Raw genomic sequence first — 16831 nt, forward strand, 5'->3', positions numbered from 1 at the left:
TTTTCCCAGCACCACTTATTGAAGAGACTATCCTTTCTCCACTGTACATTCCCACCTCCTTTATCAAAGATAAAGTGACCATATGTGTGTGGGTTTAGCTCTGGCTTTCTATCCTGTTCCATTTGATCTGTATTCTGTTTTTGTGCCAGTACCATACTGTCTTGAATACTGTAGCTTTGTAGTATATTCTGAAGTCAGGGAGCCTGATTCCTCCAGCTCCGTTTTTCATTCTCAAGATTGGTTTGGCTATTCAGGGCCTTTTGTGTTTCCATACAAATTGTGGAATTTTTTGTTCTAGTTCTGTGAAAAATGCCAGTGGTAGTTTGATAGGGATTGCATTGAATCTGTAGATTGCTTTGGGTAGTAGAGTCATTTTCACAATGTTGGTTCTTCCAATCCAAGAACATGGTATAGCTCTCCATCTATTTGTATCATCTTTAATTTCTTTCATCAGTGTCTTATAATTTTCTGCATACAGGTCTTTTGTCTCTTTAGGTAGGTTTGTTCCTAGATATTTTATTCTTTTTGTTGCAGTGGTAAAGGGGAGTGTTTTCTTGATTTCACTTTCAGATTTTTCATCATTAAGTGTATAGGAATGCCAGAGATTTCTGTGCGTTAATTTTGTATCCTGCTACTTTACCAAATTCATTGATTAGCTTTAGTAGTTTTCTGGTAGCATCTTTAGGATTCTGTATGTATAGTATCCTGTCATCTGCAAACAAACAGTGACAGCTTTACTTCTTCTTTTCCGATTTGGATTCCTTTTATTTCTTTTTCTTCTGTGATTGGTGTGGCTAAAACTTCCAAAACTATGTTGAATAAGAGTGGTGAGAGTGGGCAACCTTGTCTTGTTCCGGATCTTAGTGGAAATGGTTTCAGTTTTTCACCATTGAGGATGATGTTGGCTGTGGGTTTGTCATATATGGCCTTTATCATGTTGAGGAAAATTCCCTCTATGCCTTCTTTCTGCAGGGTTTTTATCATAAATGGGTGTTGAGTTTTGTTGAAAGCTTTGTCTGCATCTATTGAGATGATCATATGGTTTTTCTCCTTCAATTTGTTAATATGGTGTATCACCTTGATTGATTTGCCTGTATTGAAGAATCCTTGCATTCCTGGAATAAACCCCACTTGATCATGGTGTATGATCTTTTTAATGTACTGTTGGGATTCTGTTTGCTAGTATTTTGTTGAGGATTTTTGCATCTATGTTCATCAGTGATGTTGGCCTGTAGTTTTCTTTCTTTGTGACATCCTTGTCTGGTTTTGTTATCAGGGTGATGGTGGCCTCGTAGAATGAGTTTGGGAGTGTTCCTCCCTCTGCTATATTTTGGAAGAGTAAAAAAGCTGAATCTTAAAAATTATTTTTGTTTTATGCTTCTGGGCGAACGGAGAACCCCAATGATTAGCTAACGCATGTCCCCATGGTGTGTTTTTTGAGTCCTCCCAAATAAGCCATTTGGAAATGATTAGTTTTACGAGTCTTTGGCTGGGTGGTATTCATGCTAATAATGACACCCACAGCAGGTACTGTGGTTTTTGATCAACGTTTCCCCCCAAGAGAGAACTTTAAAAATGTAAACAATGCATAGGTTTGGCTCGCTTTCGTGTGTGTTTTTAAATCCTGTTCTTTCTCTTCCTTTAAGAGAAGGGAGACATTTCTGTAAGTTTAGTTTTGCATATCTCAGATGCCACCTGAACTTTTAAAAGTCTCTGCTAGCTTGATAACTGCTCTCTACATGAGTGAGCAGATTCACTAACTCTTGTTTTCCATGGTGCAGTCTCTTCAGGATCCTTTCCTAGTTTTTTGCTTACTAGGCTGACTTGGAACATATAGAAGCCCTTCTTAGTATTCCTAGTGTCATTAAGTGAAGTCCTGGAGTGATATTAAGTCAAAAAGCATGCAATCTGAATACCCATGTATCTTGTGAGACAGCCCAGATCATTGCTGCTTTTAATTGGAGCAGTGCTTGCTCGCTCCCTCCAGCACCTTAATTCTCCTACCTCAAAAGATAATTATTTTTAGAGGCTCAAAGTGAAAACCCACATGAGTAAAAGAACAAAAAAAATCTTGACATATTAACCTTGAAAGAAGGCCACTACAGTTTTAAGTCAAGTCATTGGAATTAATATTTGAATACATAGTAAAAATAATAGGTCAGGTTTTTTCCCTGCCTCATGAGCAATATAATGAACGATTTTTAATGCTCTCTACTACATACAGAGAAGGAAAATAAACATAAAATCCCAAAGCTGGAGGTAGCCCTTGAGGTCTTCCAGGCCAGTTCCCCTCATCTTCAGCATTTGGAGGCCAGATGACCACGTGAGGATCGCTCTTGCTGGTGGGGCCAGCCTCGGCCAGTGCTCTTTCCGCACGCCTGCCTGTATAGCATCTTCTGTGGAATATGAAATGAAGTGGAAAATGGCATTTCAGGTCTGTCCTGGGCCTTTTCCTCCACTACAGATTTAATTTGTTGCTTTCCTTGAGAGAGGGCCACATGAGCCGTTCTATTCTGAGCAAGTATTTACTGGTTTGATGAGGCCTTCAGAGTGCTTTCCAGAGTGTGATGTCTGGTCATTTTCCAACCAGTGCCTTTTTAAAGTATGCAGTTTATGATTATGTGTAACCTAAAAATCTGGGCCACTTACTATTCATGTTTTTTATTTTCTGAAAAAAATCAATGTTAAAAGTCTGTGGGTGGATATTTATTCTGAAAGGTTCCTACTTCTTAAAATGTGTGATGATTTGGTATTTTTGTGGTATCTTCATGCATCCCAAATAATATTCTCTAAAGAGCTGTACCTGTAGCCTTATCAGCACCTTGTAAATATAAACAAATAGATAAGTGTGTGTGTAACTTACACCTTAAAAAGTTTCATATTCTTTTACATGAGGAGCTTTATCTCATAGGAAGTGAAATTATAGCCCCAGTGTTGCAGTCTGCTCTGACTCATCCATTAGCATAAAGACCTCAGTCATGGCTTTTGTTGCTTTTGTTGAAGGCCCAGAGAATATAGGACACAAGCTGAATCTTGTATTTCATGTATGTCCTCCACGTAAGTGCAGCAGACGTTGTAAGTGTACAAAAGTGGCTCTCTTTGGAGTGAATAAGCATTTCAAACTGAACATGCTTCTCTCTGCCCAAATCTTTTCCTTTTCAGGCTTCTCTAACTAAGAATCTAGGGCGTCCATCCATCTAGTTACTCAGGTCAAAAATCTAGGAGTTATCTCTGTTTTATCTCTTCCCCTCACCACCCATTTTTCATCCAACTCCAGACTGGATTCTGAATTTGTTCCACTTCTTTCCATCATGTCTGCTGCCATCCTGGTCCAAACTACCATTATCTTTTGCTTGGATTACTGAAATACCCTACTTGCTTGTTCTTACAATCCATTCTTTACTTAGCTTAAATCAAACCATATCACTTCCCTGGTTAAAATTCTCCAAAGCTGTCTAGTGCACTTAGAATAAAGTCCAAGCTTGTTTTCTAAGATACAGCACCCTGTGTGATGTAGCCTCTGCCTTTGTAGCTGAGCTCCCATGTTCTCTCCTCCCTCTTGCCCAGTAACTGCTACACCTCGGCCACATTGCCCTCTTGTACCTGCAACATACCAGCCAAGCTCTTTCCCACTTTGACCTCTGAGTCAGCTGATTTACTGCTTGGAATGTTGTTTCCATTTTTTGCTGTGAGAGAGAGAGAGAGAGAGAGAGAGAGAGAGCGAGAGAGAGAGAGAGAGAGAGAGAGAGAGAGAGAGAGAGTGTGTGTGTGTGTGTGTGTGTGTGTGTGTGTGTGTGTTGCTAGATCTTGAATATTCAGATATCAGCATTAAAGGTACCTTCTTAGAAAGGCTGTCTCTGGCCTCGCAAATTAAAGTCACTCCTAAGTCATTCTATTTTGTTTTTCTTTAATTCTTCAATGCATAGCACCTGTCTCCATCAGATTTTTTTTTTTTAATTTATTTAATTTTGGTTGCATTGGGATCCAAATTGCTGCGCGCGGGCTCTCCCTAGTCGCAGTGAGTGGGACCCACTCTTTGTTGCGGTGCGCGGGCGTCTCACCACAGCGGCCCCCACGCACTGCGGAGCACAGGCTCTAGGCGCACCGGCTTCAGTAGTTGTGGCACGCGGGCTCAGTAGTTGTGGCTCGCGGGCTCTAGAGTGCAGGCTCAGTAGTTGTGGCACACAGGCCTAGTTGCTCTGCGGCACGTGGGATCCTCCCGGACCAGGGCTCGAACCCGTGTCCCCTGCATTGGCAGGCGGATTCTTAACCACTGCGACACCAGGGAAGCCCCGGTTTTTTTTTTTTATTCATCTATCTTATATATGTCATGTGCCACTCACACTATGTGTTCCCCTTGTGAAAACAAGGACGGTGTGTCTTATGTTCTGATACCTGCAAGAATGTATGCATTCACCCAACAAAATGCAGCATGTACCCAATAAAATGGTGAATAAATAATTCAGGCTAAAAATATCCAAACACTATGGCTTTAAATATTGAGATACTGGAGATGATTATCTCAGTTAATTTGGGGAGTGGAGAATTAAAATCAGGGCCTAGACTAGAATAAGGTGAGTAAGGTACTTGCCTTGGATACAGAATTTAAAGCATCTTCTCAGATGCCAGTGTGGACAGTGCAGCTCTGTGCTTTATTATAAATAAAGTAGCCTTATTTAAAATTGTGGTATTTTGTTCATCATGGATTTGGGAGGCATTAATTTTCACTTTGAAAAATACTGAATTAAACTGTTCTCTTGATTAGTTAGTTTTTGCCTTTCCCCCAGCCCTGTATCAGACTATTCTCTCATTTTTCTGCTTGATTTTACACTGAAAATTATAGGCGGTATTTATTGAGTACTTACTATGTATCAGACACTGTGCTTTACTTGGATTAACTCACTGAAAACTCGGAGCAGAGCAGTAGGTAGTGGTATTTTCAGATGAGGAAACAGGCTTTGGGAGGCCAGGTACCTTCCCCAAGGTCACAGAGCTGTAAAGAGGAACCAGGATAGGCAGCATATGCAGAATATATCAGAAGGGTAGAAACGGATTACTGAAGCGGGAGAGATTAGGATCTAGCTACGTGGAGATAGGGTCAGATCCCACAGGTTAAGGGTCCAGTCCTACAAAACTGTTCTTCACTTCAGATGCCAATCTCAAGTCCAGATTGTTACCTGTGCTTCTGACCAAAGGGTTATAAATTAGATATTTCCATGACATCTGGGTTGGATTAATTTGCTTGAGCAGCTCACAGAACTCAGGAATACATTTTACTTACTAGAGACTGTGGGTTCATTATAAAAGAATATAACTCAGGAACAGCCAGATGGAAGAAATGCATAGGGCAAGGTAAGTGGGAAGGGACACAGAGCTTCCGTGTCCTCTCCAGAGTGTGTCACTCTCCCCAAATTTCCTCGTGTTCACCAACCCGGAAGCTGTCTGAACCCTGTCCTTTTGGGTTTTTATGGAGGCTTCATTATATAGGTATGAGCCATTAAACCATTGGCCACTGGTGACTGAACTCAGTCTCCAATTCCTCCTCCCTTCCCCAGAGGTCAGGGGTGAGACTGAAAGTTCCACTTCTCTATTCCTGGCTGGTTGCCCTGGTAACCAGTCCCCATCCTTAGGCACTTTTCCAAAGTCACCTCATTAACATAACAAAACACCTCTGATACTCCCTTTGCTTATGAAATTCCAAGGGTTTTAGGAACTCTGTGCCAAAAACTGGGGTGAAGACCAAATAATATGTCTTTTTTAAAAAATATCTTTATTGGAGTATAATTGCTTTACAAAATTGTGTTAGTTTCTGCTGTACAACAGAGTGAATCAGCTATATGCATACATACATCCCCATATCCCCTCCCTCTTGCTTCTCCTTCCCACCCTCCCTATCCCACCCCTCTAGGTGGTCAGAAAGCACCGAGCTGATCTCCCTGTGCTATGCAGCAGCTTCCCACTAGCCATCCATTTTACGTTTGGTAGTGTATATATGTCCATGCCACTCTCTCACTTCGTCCCAGCTTCCCCTTCCCACTCTGTGCCCTCGAGTCCATTGTCTATGTCTGTGTCTTTATTCCTGCCCTGCCACTAGGTTCATCAGTACCGTTTTTTAAGATTCCATATATGTGCGTTAGTCTCTTTCTGACTTACTTCACTCTGTATGACAGACTCTAGGTCCGTCCACCTCTTTACAAATAACTCAGTTTTGTTCCTTTCTATGGCTGAGTAATATTCCATTGTATATATGTGCCACATCTTCTTTATCCATTCATCTGTCAGTGGACATTTAAGTTGCTTCCATGTCTTGGCTATTGTAAATAGAGCTGCAGTGAACATTGTGGTGCATGACTCTTTTTGAATTATGGTTTTCTCAGGGTATATGCCCAGTAATGGGATTGCTGGGTCATATGGTAGTTCTGTTTTTAGTTTTTTAAGGAGCCTCCATACTGTTCTCCATAGTGGCTGTATCAGTTTACATTCCCACCAACAGTGCGAGAGGGTTCCCTTTTCTCCACACCCTCTCCAGCATTTATTGTTTGTAGATTTTTTGATGATGGCCATTCTGACCTGTGTGAGATGATACCTCATTGTGGTTTTGATTTACATTTCTCTAATGATCAGTGATGTTGAGCATCTTTTCATGTGTTTGTTGACAATCGGTGTATGTCTTCTTTGGAGAAATATCTATTTGGGTCTTCTGCCCATTTTTGGATTAGGTTTTTTTTTTTTTGTTATTGGGCTGCATGAGCTGCTTGTATATTTTGGAGATTAATCCTTTGTCAGTTGCTTCGTTTGCAAATATTTTCTTCTATTCTGAGGGTTGTCTTTCCGTGTTGTTTATGGTTTCCTTTGCTGTGCAAAAGCTTTTAAGAATATTATTTCTTATTACAAAACACTATATCACAGTAATGTTGCTTTAAAAAAAAAAAGTGGGGAAAGAAGTATCTGATGGATGTGTCAACTGGTACTACTATAGGATGGCCAGAGCCTTTACAACTCTCTCACCTAGTTGCGTTTCTGTGATGTTTTCCTTATCACAACATTGTTTATAAAAGTGAAAAATTAGAAGTACTCAAAACGTGTCGTGACAGGGGAATTGTTAAATTATCACACACTCTTATGATAACATTTGCTTAGAAAAGGAATCTGGAAAGCAATATACCAAAATGTTCAGATTTTAGCAATTTTGAAAACCCCTCTTCTGTTTTTCTGAATTTTCTATAATAAATATTTATAACTTTTTAAGTTGGAAAAATGTTTTATTAAAAGAAAGTTTACAAGGGCATAAGATCAAGAGCCCTGGGCAGACCGGAGGCCTTGGTAGATTACAGTCCATCTTCTTCCTAATTAGTTTTCATCCAGCAGAATCCTTGAACAGGTCACTTTCCTTCCGTCCTTTGTAAAATAAGTGAGTTCAGGCCTTCTTAAACTTTTTCTCTGAAACACATCCCGAGGCAGAAGAGAGTGAACCGGCTCCTGCAGGAGAGGTCTGGGGGTGCAGGCGAGGCTGGACAGGTTGGCCCAGAGTAACCATTTTGAAGAATTTTGGCCTGAAAATTCAGGTAAACTTCCTGTTCTTCTCCAAACTATACTGATGTCAGCTTGAAATGTTTTAAATTGAGATATATTCACATACCGTAAAGTCCATTATTTTAAAGTGTACATTTTAATGGCTTTTGGTATATTCAGAAGGTGGTGCAGTCAACTGATGCTAGTCTTTCATACATGGATGTTTACAGTGAACACATGATGGTAAAATGGACATTCTAAGAAAATGCTCTCTCGTGTGTTTGAGTAACCTTGGAAGCACCTTACCCAGGAGGGTCTTACTGCTTCGAGAAGCCCAGGGCTAGATAATCTCCCTCTCCCAAACATTTTCAGTAGATTGCATTTTCAATGCATTTTGCCTGTCTTTCCTTTTAAAAACAACTTAACTGGATGAGAGTTATTATTAATAGTCCTGGTTACTACTAACCTACTCATCTATTCAGTATCCACTCACAGTTGGTGATACTAAATTCAGTTAATTTCCATGCTGCATTTTAAAAACTGTCTAGAACCTTCGTCAGCCTTGCTGGGGGTAAAGAGTCAAGTATTCCCAACCCTTGCCCTTAAAGCACAGTCTTTAAAGGAGTGGAGGGACTTCCCTCGTGGTGCAGTGGTTAAGAATCCGCCTGCCAATGCAGGGGACACGGGTTCGAGCCCTGGTCCTGGAAGATCCCACATGCCGCGGAGCAACTAAGCCAGTGTGCCGCAACTACTGAGCCTGCTCTCTAGAGCCGGCGAGCCACAACTACTGAGCCCACGTGCCACAGCTACTGAAGCCCACGCACCTAGGGCTTGTGCTCCGCATCAAGAGAAGCCACCGCAATGAGAAGCCCACACACCGCAAGGAAGAGTAGCCCCTGCTCACCACAACTAGAGAAAGCCAGCGTGCAGCAGCAAAGACCCAATGCAGCCCAAAATAAATTAAAAAAAAAAAAAAAGAAAATTTAAAGGAGAGGAAGTAATGGTGACTTTGGTATTAGAACTGTTCAATTTCACAAGCAGGCTTCCAATTTAAGTGGAGGAAAATGGGTGGGAGGCAGAATATGTGTGTTTTTAAGTATATAACCCAGAATGTGGACAACACATGGATTGCATTTTGATTCCGTGTTATTAAATCACTTTTATCTCAGTGCTATTAAGTATTTGCAGGTGTGGGTTGGTTGATGATGTGCTTGTGGGTAGAAAATTCATCCTTGAAATTTCTGGTTCTGGTTTATCAAAGTTTATCTGGGGGCTTCCCTGGTGGCGCAGTGGTTGAGAGTCCGCCTGCCGATGCAGGGGACGCGGGTTCGTGCCCCGGTCTGGGAGGATCCCACATGCTGCGGAGCGGCTGGGCCCGTGAGCCATGGCCTCTGAGCCTGCGCATCCGGAGCCTGTGCTCTGCAACGGGAGAGGCCACAGCAGTGAGAGGCCTGCGTACGAAAAAAAAAAAAAAAAAAAAAAAAAAAGTTTATCTGGAAGTAGCCCAGGTTCAGCTTTGGTGGTGCTGAGATTCCGTATTTTAGACTCTTGGCCTAAACCAATGGACCTTAAGTACAGATACTTGGATTACAGTTGAGCTCCTTGAGACTAGGGTTTGTTCTTAGCTGCTCTTGATCTGGGTGCTGGCCAATCAAGAGGGCAGGGGCATTTCGCCTGAGCTTTCACATTAACTAAAGGCTTCAGATGTAGACTTCTGATGGTTTGACAATATCTCCAAATACAGTCATGAAAGGCACTAGAAGGAGAAAACGAATATATTCATTGTACAGCTTTAAATACCACAGTTTTTAGAACTCTATTTTGGCATTTCTTCTTTTTCCTGGGTGGGAGCCTATAAAAAGTGGCAGTGGTATGGGTCTCCCTGAGCCTGTAAGAGGCCCCGAGAAGGTCTATTTTCTGACTTACTTTCAGGATAAAAGGAATGAACCCTTGAAGTTCCTGATAGTGAAGTGTTCAGTGATTGTTTTCCAGGGGCCGTGTGTGGAAATGGGTCACACCATGTTTTCAGACAGTGATAGTCGTAACTGGCATTTTTAGGGCACTGAGCAATTCTTGTGTATACGTGGATTGTGCTTCACAGCCCTTTTGATAAAAGTGTAGCCCAGGAAGCCAGCTTCAGTGGGAAAGAAGGAACCATTGAGTCCATGATTGCTTTCAACAATAAATGACAATTCATTACCATTAAGAAGGTAATGTAGGGCTTCCCTGGTGGCGCAGTGGTTGAGAGTCCGCCTGCCGATGCAGGGGACGCAGGTTTGTGCCCCGGTCCGGGAGGATCCCGCATGCCGCGGAGCGGCTGGGCCCGTGAGCCATGGCCGCTGAGCCTGCGCGTCCGGAGCCTGTGCTCCGCAACGAGAGAGGCCACAACGGTGAGAGGCCCGCGTAAAAAAAGAAGGTAATGTATTATTAGATTTAAAACTGTCAGGTAGGGTGTGGGATAAGAAAGACTGTCCTATAAACAACAAGGTCCTACTGTATAGCACAGGGAACTATATTCAGTGTCCAGTGATAAGCCATAATGGAAAAGAATATGAAAAAGAATGTGTGTATATATATATACATATATACATACATATATATATGTATCACTTTGCTGTACAGTAGAAATTAACACATTGTAAATCAACTTCACTAAAATAAATTTTAAAAAACAACAACATGCTGAGCAAGAAGCCAAAAAAAAAGAAAAATTGTCCTGCTTTTAGAGATTAATTGGAGGGAACTAATTACAGACTGCATCTTGAGAATGGGCCGAGTAATCAGTGTAAAGGTATAGATGGTTAGTATGAGTAGGATACATAGAATAAACACGGATTTGTGGTAGAAGCTGTACGTGGAAATCCTCTTGTGTTGAAAAGATCTCGGCAAAGCCTAAAGCATCAGATTGTGTGTATGTGAGAGAGAGCGCGTATGTTGAACGTGCCATATTCTAACAGCTTACAAAGTGTTGCCCTCCACAGTAGGATATTATATAAATTCATTTTTGATGTTTGGCCTGATGGAAGGACATGTGAAGTGAACTGGGATTGCTCTCTGTGGCTTATCCTGATCTAGTGGGTAGGGAAGAAAAATGTATCCCTCAAAATCACTTATGCATGCTAGATGAAGTGGCCTTTTTATTATTTTTTTATTTTTTATTTTATTTATTTTGCGGTACGCGGGCCTCTCACTGCTGTGGCCTCTCCCATTGCGGAGCACAGGCTCCGGACGCGCAGGCTCAGCGGCCATGGGTCACGGGCCCAGCCGCTCCGCAGCATGTGGGATCTTCCTGGACCAAGGCATGAACCCGTGGCCTCCGCATCGGCAGGCGGACTCCCAACCACTGCGCCACCAGGGAAGCCCAGTGGCCTTTTTAAATAGCATGATTTTTTTTTTTAATAAGTTTATTTATTTATTTTTGGCTGCGTTGGGTCTTCGTTGCTGCACGCAGGCTTTCTCTAGTTGAGGCGAGCGGGGGCTACTCTTCGTTGCGGTGCGTGGGCTTCTCACTGCGGTGGCTTCTCTTGTTGTGGAGCACAGGCTCTAGGTGCAGAGACTTCAGTAGTTGTGGCGCACAGGCTCAGTTGTTGTGGCTTGCGGGCTGTAGAGCGCAGGCTCAGTAGTTGTGGCACACGGGCTTAGTTGCTCCACGGCATGTGGGATCTTCTTGGACCAGGGATCGAACCTGTGTCCCCTATATTGGCAGGTGGATTCTCGACCATTGCATCACCAGGGAAGTCCCAAATAGCATGATTCTTAAATAGTCTCATTTCTGGGTGTTTTGATGGGCTGAGGTGAGAAAAGGCGTAGTACTTAACCATAGGTACAAATAACTTTTCTAGAGAAAATTTTCAGCCACATTTATAGAGACCAATGAAGGAGCCTCACATCCTTGTGTGTGTTATGCTTGTTATTAAATAATATGATTGGAGATATATTCAAATTAGCAAAGATGGAGCCTCCCACCCCCTAGATTTAATATAAGGGCTCCTTCCTAGATTTGATTTTATCGATGGCTTTGATAAAATAGTAGATTTGTATTTCTTTAGGTAAGTTAAGAGTTACTTATGCTCTCTGCTGTGAAAAGAGATTAGCCAGCCCTGGATTCACAAAGCAACCTACTAGTAGAAGTCTGCTTTCTTTCATTCAGAGATAAAGAATTGTGAAGTCTCTCATGCTTTCCATGTGGCCTTAGGAAACATCATTTTTATAATTTGGAACAGCTGGGGGTTTGTTTTATTGTAACATATTTTTTTTTTTTTCCCCAAGATTTTTTAAATGTCCATTTCTGGGACTTCCCTGGTGGCCCAGTGGTTAAGAGTCTGCCTGCCCACCCAGGGTACACGGGTTCGAGCCCTGGTCCAGGAAGATCCCACATGCTGCGGAGCAACTAAGCCCATGCGCCGCAACTACTGAGCCTGTGTGTCACAACTACTGAAGCCCACGCACCTAGAACCCGTGCTCCGCAACAAGAGAAGCCACTGCAATGAGAAGCCCGCGCAGTGCAACGAAGACCCAACACAGCCAAAATATAGGGGCGAAAACCCATTAACATGCATAAATCAAATGAAATAAAATGTCCATTTCAAACCCTGAGAATATTGTGTAAGTTTATGAAAAGAGGAGAAGAACGTGAAATGTGCCTTTTACACATTTGTGAAGAATTGTTAATTTGTCTCCATGATAGAACTCTTTTCACGGAACAAAGAAGCTGAGTTCTTTGCTTGGTTGATGTTTTAGTCCGTAGTACAGAATAATACTTTGACTCCTTTTACCATTGTACCTATAACATTTGCGTTACACAGATTTTCTCTTAAGTGAAGCTTGCCTTCACTTTGAATTTTGCTGCATTTATACAATAGAATCAAAATGTGAGTATTCAATTTGTCAGTAAAATTTACCTGGGAGGGGTGGCCAGCCCTGGAAGACGGTACCAAGAATCCAAATGGGTCCCTATTAATTGACGTAGTATTCAGAAATTCAGAATTGGGTTCGGATGGATGAAAGTTGAGTGTAGTCAAAGCCAGGTGGAGACATTTTTAGAGTGTGGGCAGTAGAAGTTCATTATCCTGGATTTGGGCAGCCATGACTGTGGAAGTACTGCCAAACCCAAACTGGGCAGCTGAAGGCTGGGCTCGAGCTCTGCTGTTGCCACTTACCAGCCATTGTCATCCTAGCTCAGGTCCCTCACCTTTCCAAGGCCTTTTCTTTTCCACGAAATGAGGAAAAAAACATCCGTCTCATAGAGTTTTGAAAGGATAAAATGACAGTGTATTTAAAAGTGGCGAAGTATAAAGGGTTGAACACAAATTTCCTTTGGTTCCTTTGTAAGAGAGAGGATATTCAGGTGGTGGAGATGACTGACTGTTTCCCCTGTCAGGATTGGCGATTAGTCTTAAAGCGTGTGTTGCAGGGAGACAGGTAGGCTCACGTGTACATACTCTGGGGGACAAGTATTAGATTTATTAGTACTTTTGGGGGAGGGTCGGGAGCGAGCCCTAGATTCTGGTTTTGGGCTGTGTCATCATGATTGGCTTCCAGAAGAGTGTTATAAGAGTGAATTAGTGACTAGATAAAAAGCAGCAGGATTTATAGAGGAAGGGCAGAAGAAGTAGAGAGGGTACTTCCATTCCCTTGCCTTCCTGTTCCTTCATTTATTAAGCTGCCCGTGCTTTCCTTTGGCTGTTTGTACCTGTCAGGGTCTCAGCAGGAGACAGATGGCCTACTCCAGCTAGGTGACTGAGAAGAGTCTTGTTCAGGGACTGTTTACAAAGGTACTGACCAGTTGTAGGTAACCAGTGAGGGCTAATGAGTGCAATAACCAGGGGCCAGCGAGGTGAGGGAGCAGGTACAGGCACCCAGAGGGGGCCACCCAGCAGGAGCTGTGGCCTTTTGAAGGGGACACAGCATATCTGTGGTTCCCTTGCACGGAGCAAACTGGGGAAATAGATACACCTTCCTCATTCTCTTACTCTCTGGTCTCCTCCTGGTGTCTCCTATGGACTAATAAACCCAGGAAGATCAAGCACAAGAGAGCTGTTGATGTGAAATCCTTCCCAGTCAGCCTCCTGGGGCACCAAGCAAGATGGTAAAATGGAGAGAGAGGATCCCCGGGTGTATCTGAGGCAACAGGAACATGTCTTACTTTGGAGTTGATTTTTGGATTCTTTTTTGTTTCCTCTTAATCTCTCCCCATTTCATTCATTCTTGGGTCCCGTATTCCACCTATAATCGGAGTCTTCATTAGGGTGATGTCTAGTGACTTAATTAGTGTAGATCCCAAGAGGGGCTAAGTGTTGACTGCTTTTGCCCAACACGACTTAAGTGACACACAAGCCAGTGTGGTTTAGATTTCTTCTTCTACTTTCTTGATTTTATTTTGAGAGGGTAAGTACATAAAAGCCTCTCAGCTAGGAGGAGGCCTCTTGCTCGATTCTCTTTCCTTTTCTTTTCATACCATTAACCTCACATATTAAGATTTCTTCTTGTTTTTGGTGTGGAAAAAACTGGCAGAGATTCTGATTTGATGATTATGTCTCTAGTTGGGCCCTCAGAGCAAGCTGTTGGTTCTGGGATAAGGATAATAAACAGAGAAGCGATTTAGGTCTTTTTCTTCCATACTTTGAATTGCTCAGAAAGTAAATATACTGGTTTCTTTCTATAAATTGTTGATTGGTAATGAGAAACAATTTCGTAGCTTTTAAAATACTTTCTGGGTTTTTTTTTTTTCCCAGTATTCATGGATGGGATTATAAGAAGTTCATTTTTAACTCCTTGGAATTAATCTTGTTAAAATGGGTTGATAGCATTCACATTGCAGTGTTAACTTCATACTTCAGGGAATTCTGGATCACTTTATTAAAAGTCATGTGAAAATGATAAAGGAAGTGTTCATTTTATATTTCAAGAAATTGCAGATCACTTTATTAAAAGTCATATGAAAAGGATAAAGGAATTGGTGACCACTGGACTGTGGGGCTAGAGTTCATCTTTCACTGTAACTATGTGAGGCTTCTGTGTTTACCAAGACATCTGTAGTCATTTAAGAGTGCTTCTATGAAAACTGTAATACTTATTTGAATTTTTCATGATTGTTTATAAAGATAATGAAATCCAACCACCAGAAAAACCAAACAAAATTAGGACAGATGTTTTATTCCTAGTTTTTAGTTCTCCTTTTACACCTTTTTGTTGCTGTTGTTGTTTTTTTAATGCCTTGTTGATAGGAAATGGCAATGAGGACGCTGTAGTCATCCTGTGTATTATTATTCTTCCATGTTTAATATCCAAAAAACTTTTAATTTTTTCCCCACATTGTTAGGAGAAGACAAAGACATTTATTGTTTTGGAAATTTCAAGGAAATTTGAAAGTGAGTGGGAGATATTCAGAAATGAAGTTACATACTCCCAAAACCACTTATATTTTAAAAAATGAAGTTTTTAGATTCACAGTTTCAGATTCACTGTAGAAGAAATATGTTGTCGTTCAGTGAAATGATCTCATGTTTCCATTTTCCTCCTCCCCACAGGCATTTGTAGCTTTGTTATGGATTATCTTCAGGCTTATGGTAACTGAAAAGGAATATTGAAGAAGGGAAAAATGAGAACACAAAAGAAAAAAATCCAGTAACAGTAAATTTCTGTGTCATAGTTAAGAGTAGGCAGAAGGAGGGAGAGTCGCTGTGTCTTCTCTGGATTCAGTGGTTCCTTGGCATAACTCAGGTGACCAAAGCCCCTGGAAATAAATACAGTTGATACTTGCTGTCCTGAAAAATGCTAATTCTTATCTGGGTACTGTGTTCTCCACATACCCCATTTTAAAATAAGAGAAAATGTCTAGAAATTTTCAGCATTTTTGTCTTACCACTCTCTGACCAGCATTTGTGTGAGTGCATTGTCGTTTTCAGATCCAAATCCCGGCTAAACATCCCAGCCTCCTGGAATCATTTCAGACATTCTCCAGGGAAGAGAGCCTTATCAAGTGTTCATTCTGTTCAAACGATGCTGTTTTTATTGTGTTTCGTATAAGATACGTGGTTACAAATCACTATCAAAATTCCCTGCTGAGCAGCTTCCAAAGAGGTGACGGTTTTTTGTTCTTTTAAAGCTCATCTGCCTCTGAAATGGACTGTCACTGCTCTAATTTTGCTGAGTGCTCACCATAGGTGGCATTTCCCCCTCTGGTGATGCCCCTCTCAGCAGGCACTTGGAGATGTCACGTCCAAGTCCTGTTCCTAGTTTAGTTGTCTGGGAGACTGTGAGAAGGTCTCATGGTCTGATGAGCTGCTGTTGTTTCTCTTTCAGGGACAGGAGAGAGTGGCAAGAGTACGTTTATCAAGCAGATGAGAATCATCCATGGGTCGGGCTACTCTGATGAAGACAAAAGGGGCTTCACCAAGCTGGTGTATCAGAACATCTTCACGGCCATGCAGGCTATGATCAGAGCCATGGACACGCTCAAGATCCCCTACAAGTACGAGCACAATAAGGTAGGCGTAGCTCCTCCTGGGAAGAGCTGGGATGTGTGGTGGCTTTTTTAATGGTCGTTTTCCATCTCATCCTAAATGGGGCTTTCAGTGGCTCAACAAGTTGTTTATAACTGTTTTCTTTTTTCTTAAGTCTTTAAAGTTATAACTATAAAAAATTGGAGTTGTATTCTTAGTGATATCACTGAAGGACGTTTGTATATTCAACAATAGATACATGGATGTTTAAAATGTAGGGGCACACATTACCTTAAGAAGACAGTTTGTCAGTTCAAGACAAATTGACCCAAGTGAGGGGATTCAGATGAGAAGCAGTGGCCTTGCTTCAACCTCCCACTCTTTGTACTCCCTTGAAAAAAGAACAAAAACAGCTTAAGACCATTCTGTCCAGTTTAATTTTGGATTTCGTGACTTCCTTTCAGTAGTACCACAGGCTTAATTTTATTTCAAAATAGGCCCATCTGTCACTTCCAGTAACCTTTCAAACACGTTTCCCTGGAGTTGTATTAGAGTAATGGAAACTTCTAAAATCACTTGAGAAAGGGTTAGGGGGGGGAAAAATTAATTTTTAGCTTTTTAGAAAACAAGCAAACTTTCCCAATATTCAGCATTTTTTCTTACTTGAAATAGAAAATCATATTTGTTTATTCAGGTGAAAACAATTGCTGTAATTAATCACCCTCCAAATATTATAGCTACATAATGCCCAACAAGGTTGGTGCATCTGAGGATGTCTCCAGGTTTGAGTTTATGCCAGGAGTTTATAAGGGAAGCGGAATCTGTTTGGGATTTGTAGAAATGTCCTCCTGTTAATCAGTATGTCTACTGATGGA

General features: G+C 41.6%; 1 protein-coding gene across 1 annotated transcript in view; it reads left to right on the forward strand.

Annotated features, from left to right (window-relative positions):
* The window catches only part of GNAQ (G protein subunit alpha q), a 292811-nt gene that overhangs the window by 90299 nt on the left and 185681 nt on the right, over nt 1-16831 (forward strand). The window contains exon 2 of the mRNA XM_007459886.1: nt 15817-16001. Coding sequence (XP_007459948.1) covers nt 15817-16001 — 185 coding nt within the window. The remainder of the gene's footprint in view (nt 1-15816; nt 16002-16831) is intronic.

Source organism: Lipotes vexillifer, unplaced genomic scaffold (genome assembly GCF_000442215.2).
Source record: "Lipotes vexillifer unplaced genomic scaffold, Lipotes_vexillifer_v1.1 scaffold1429, whole genome shotgun sequence".
Lineage (NCBI taxonomy): Eukaryota > Metazoa > Chordata > Mammalia > Artiodactyla > Lipotidae > Lipotes > Lipotes vexillifer.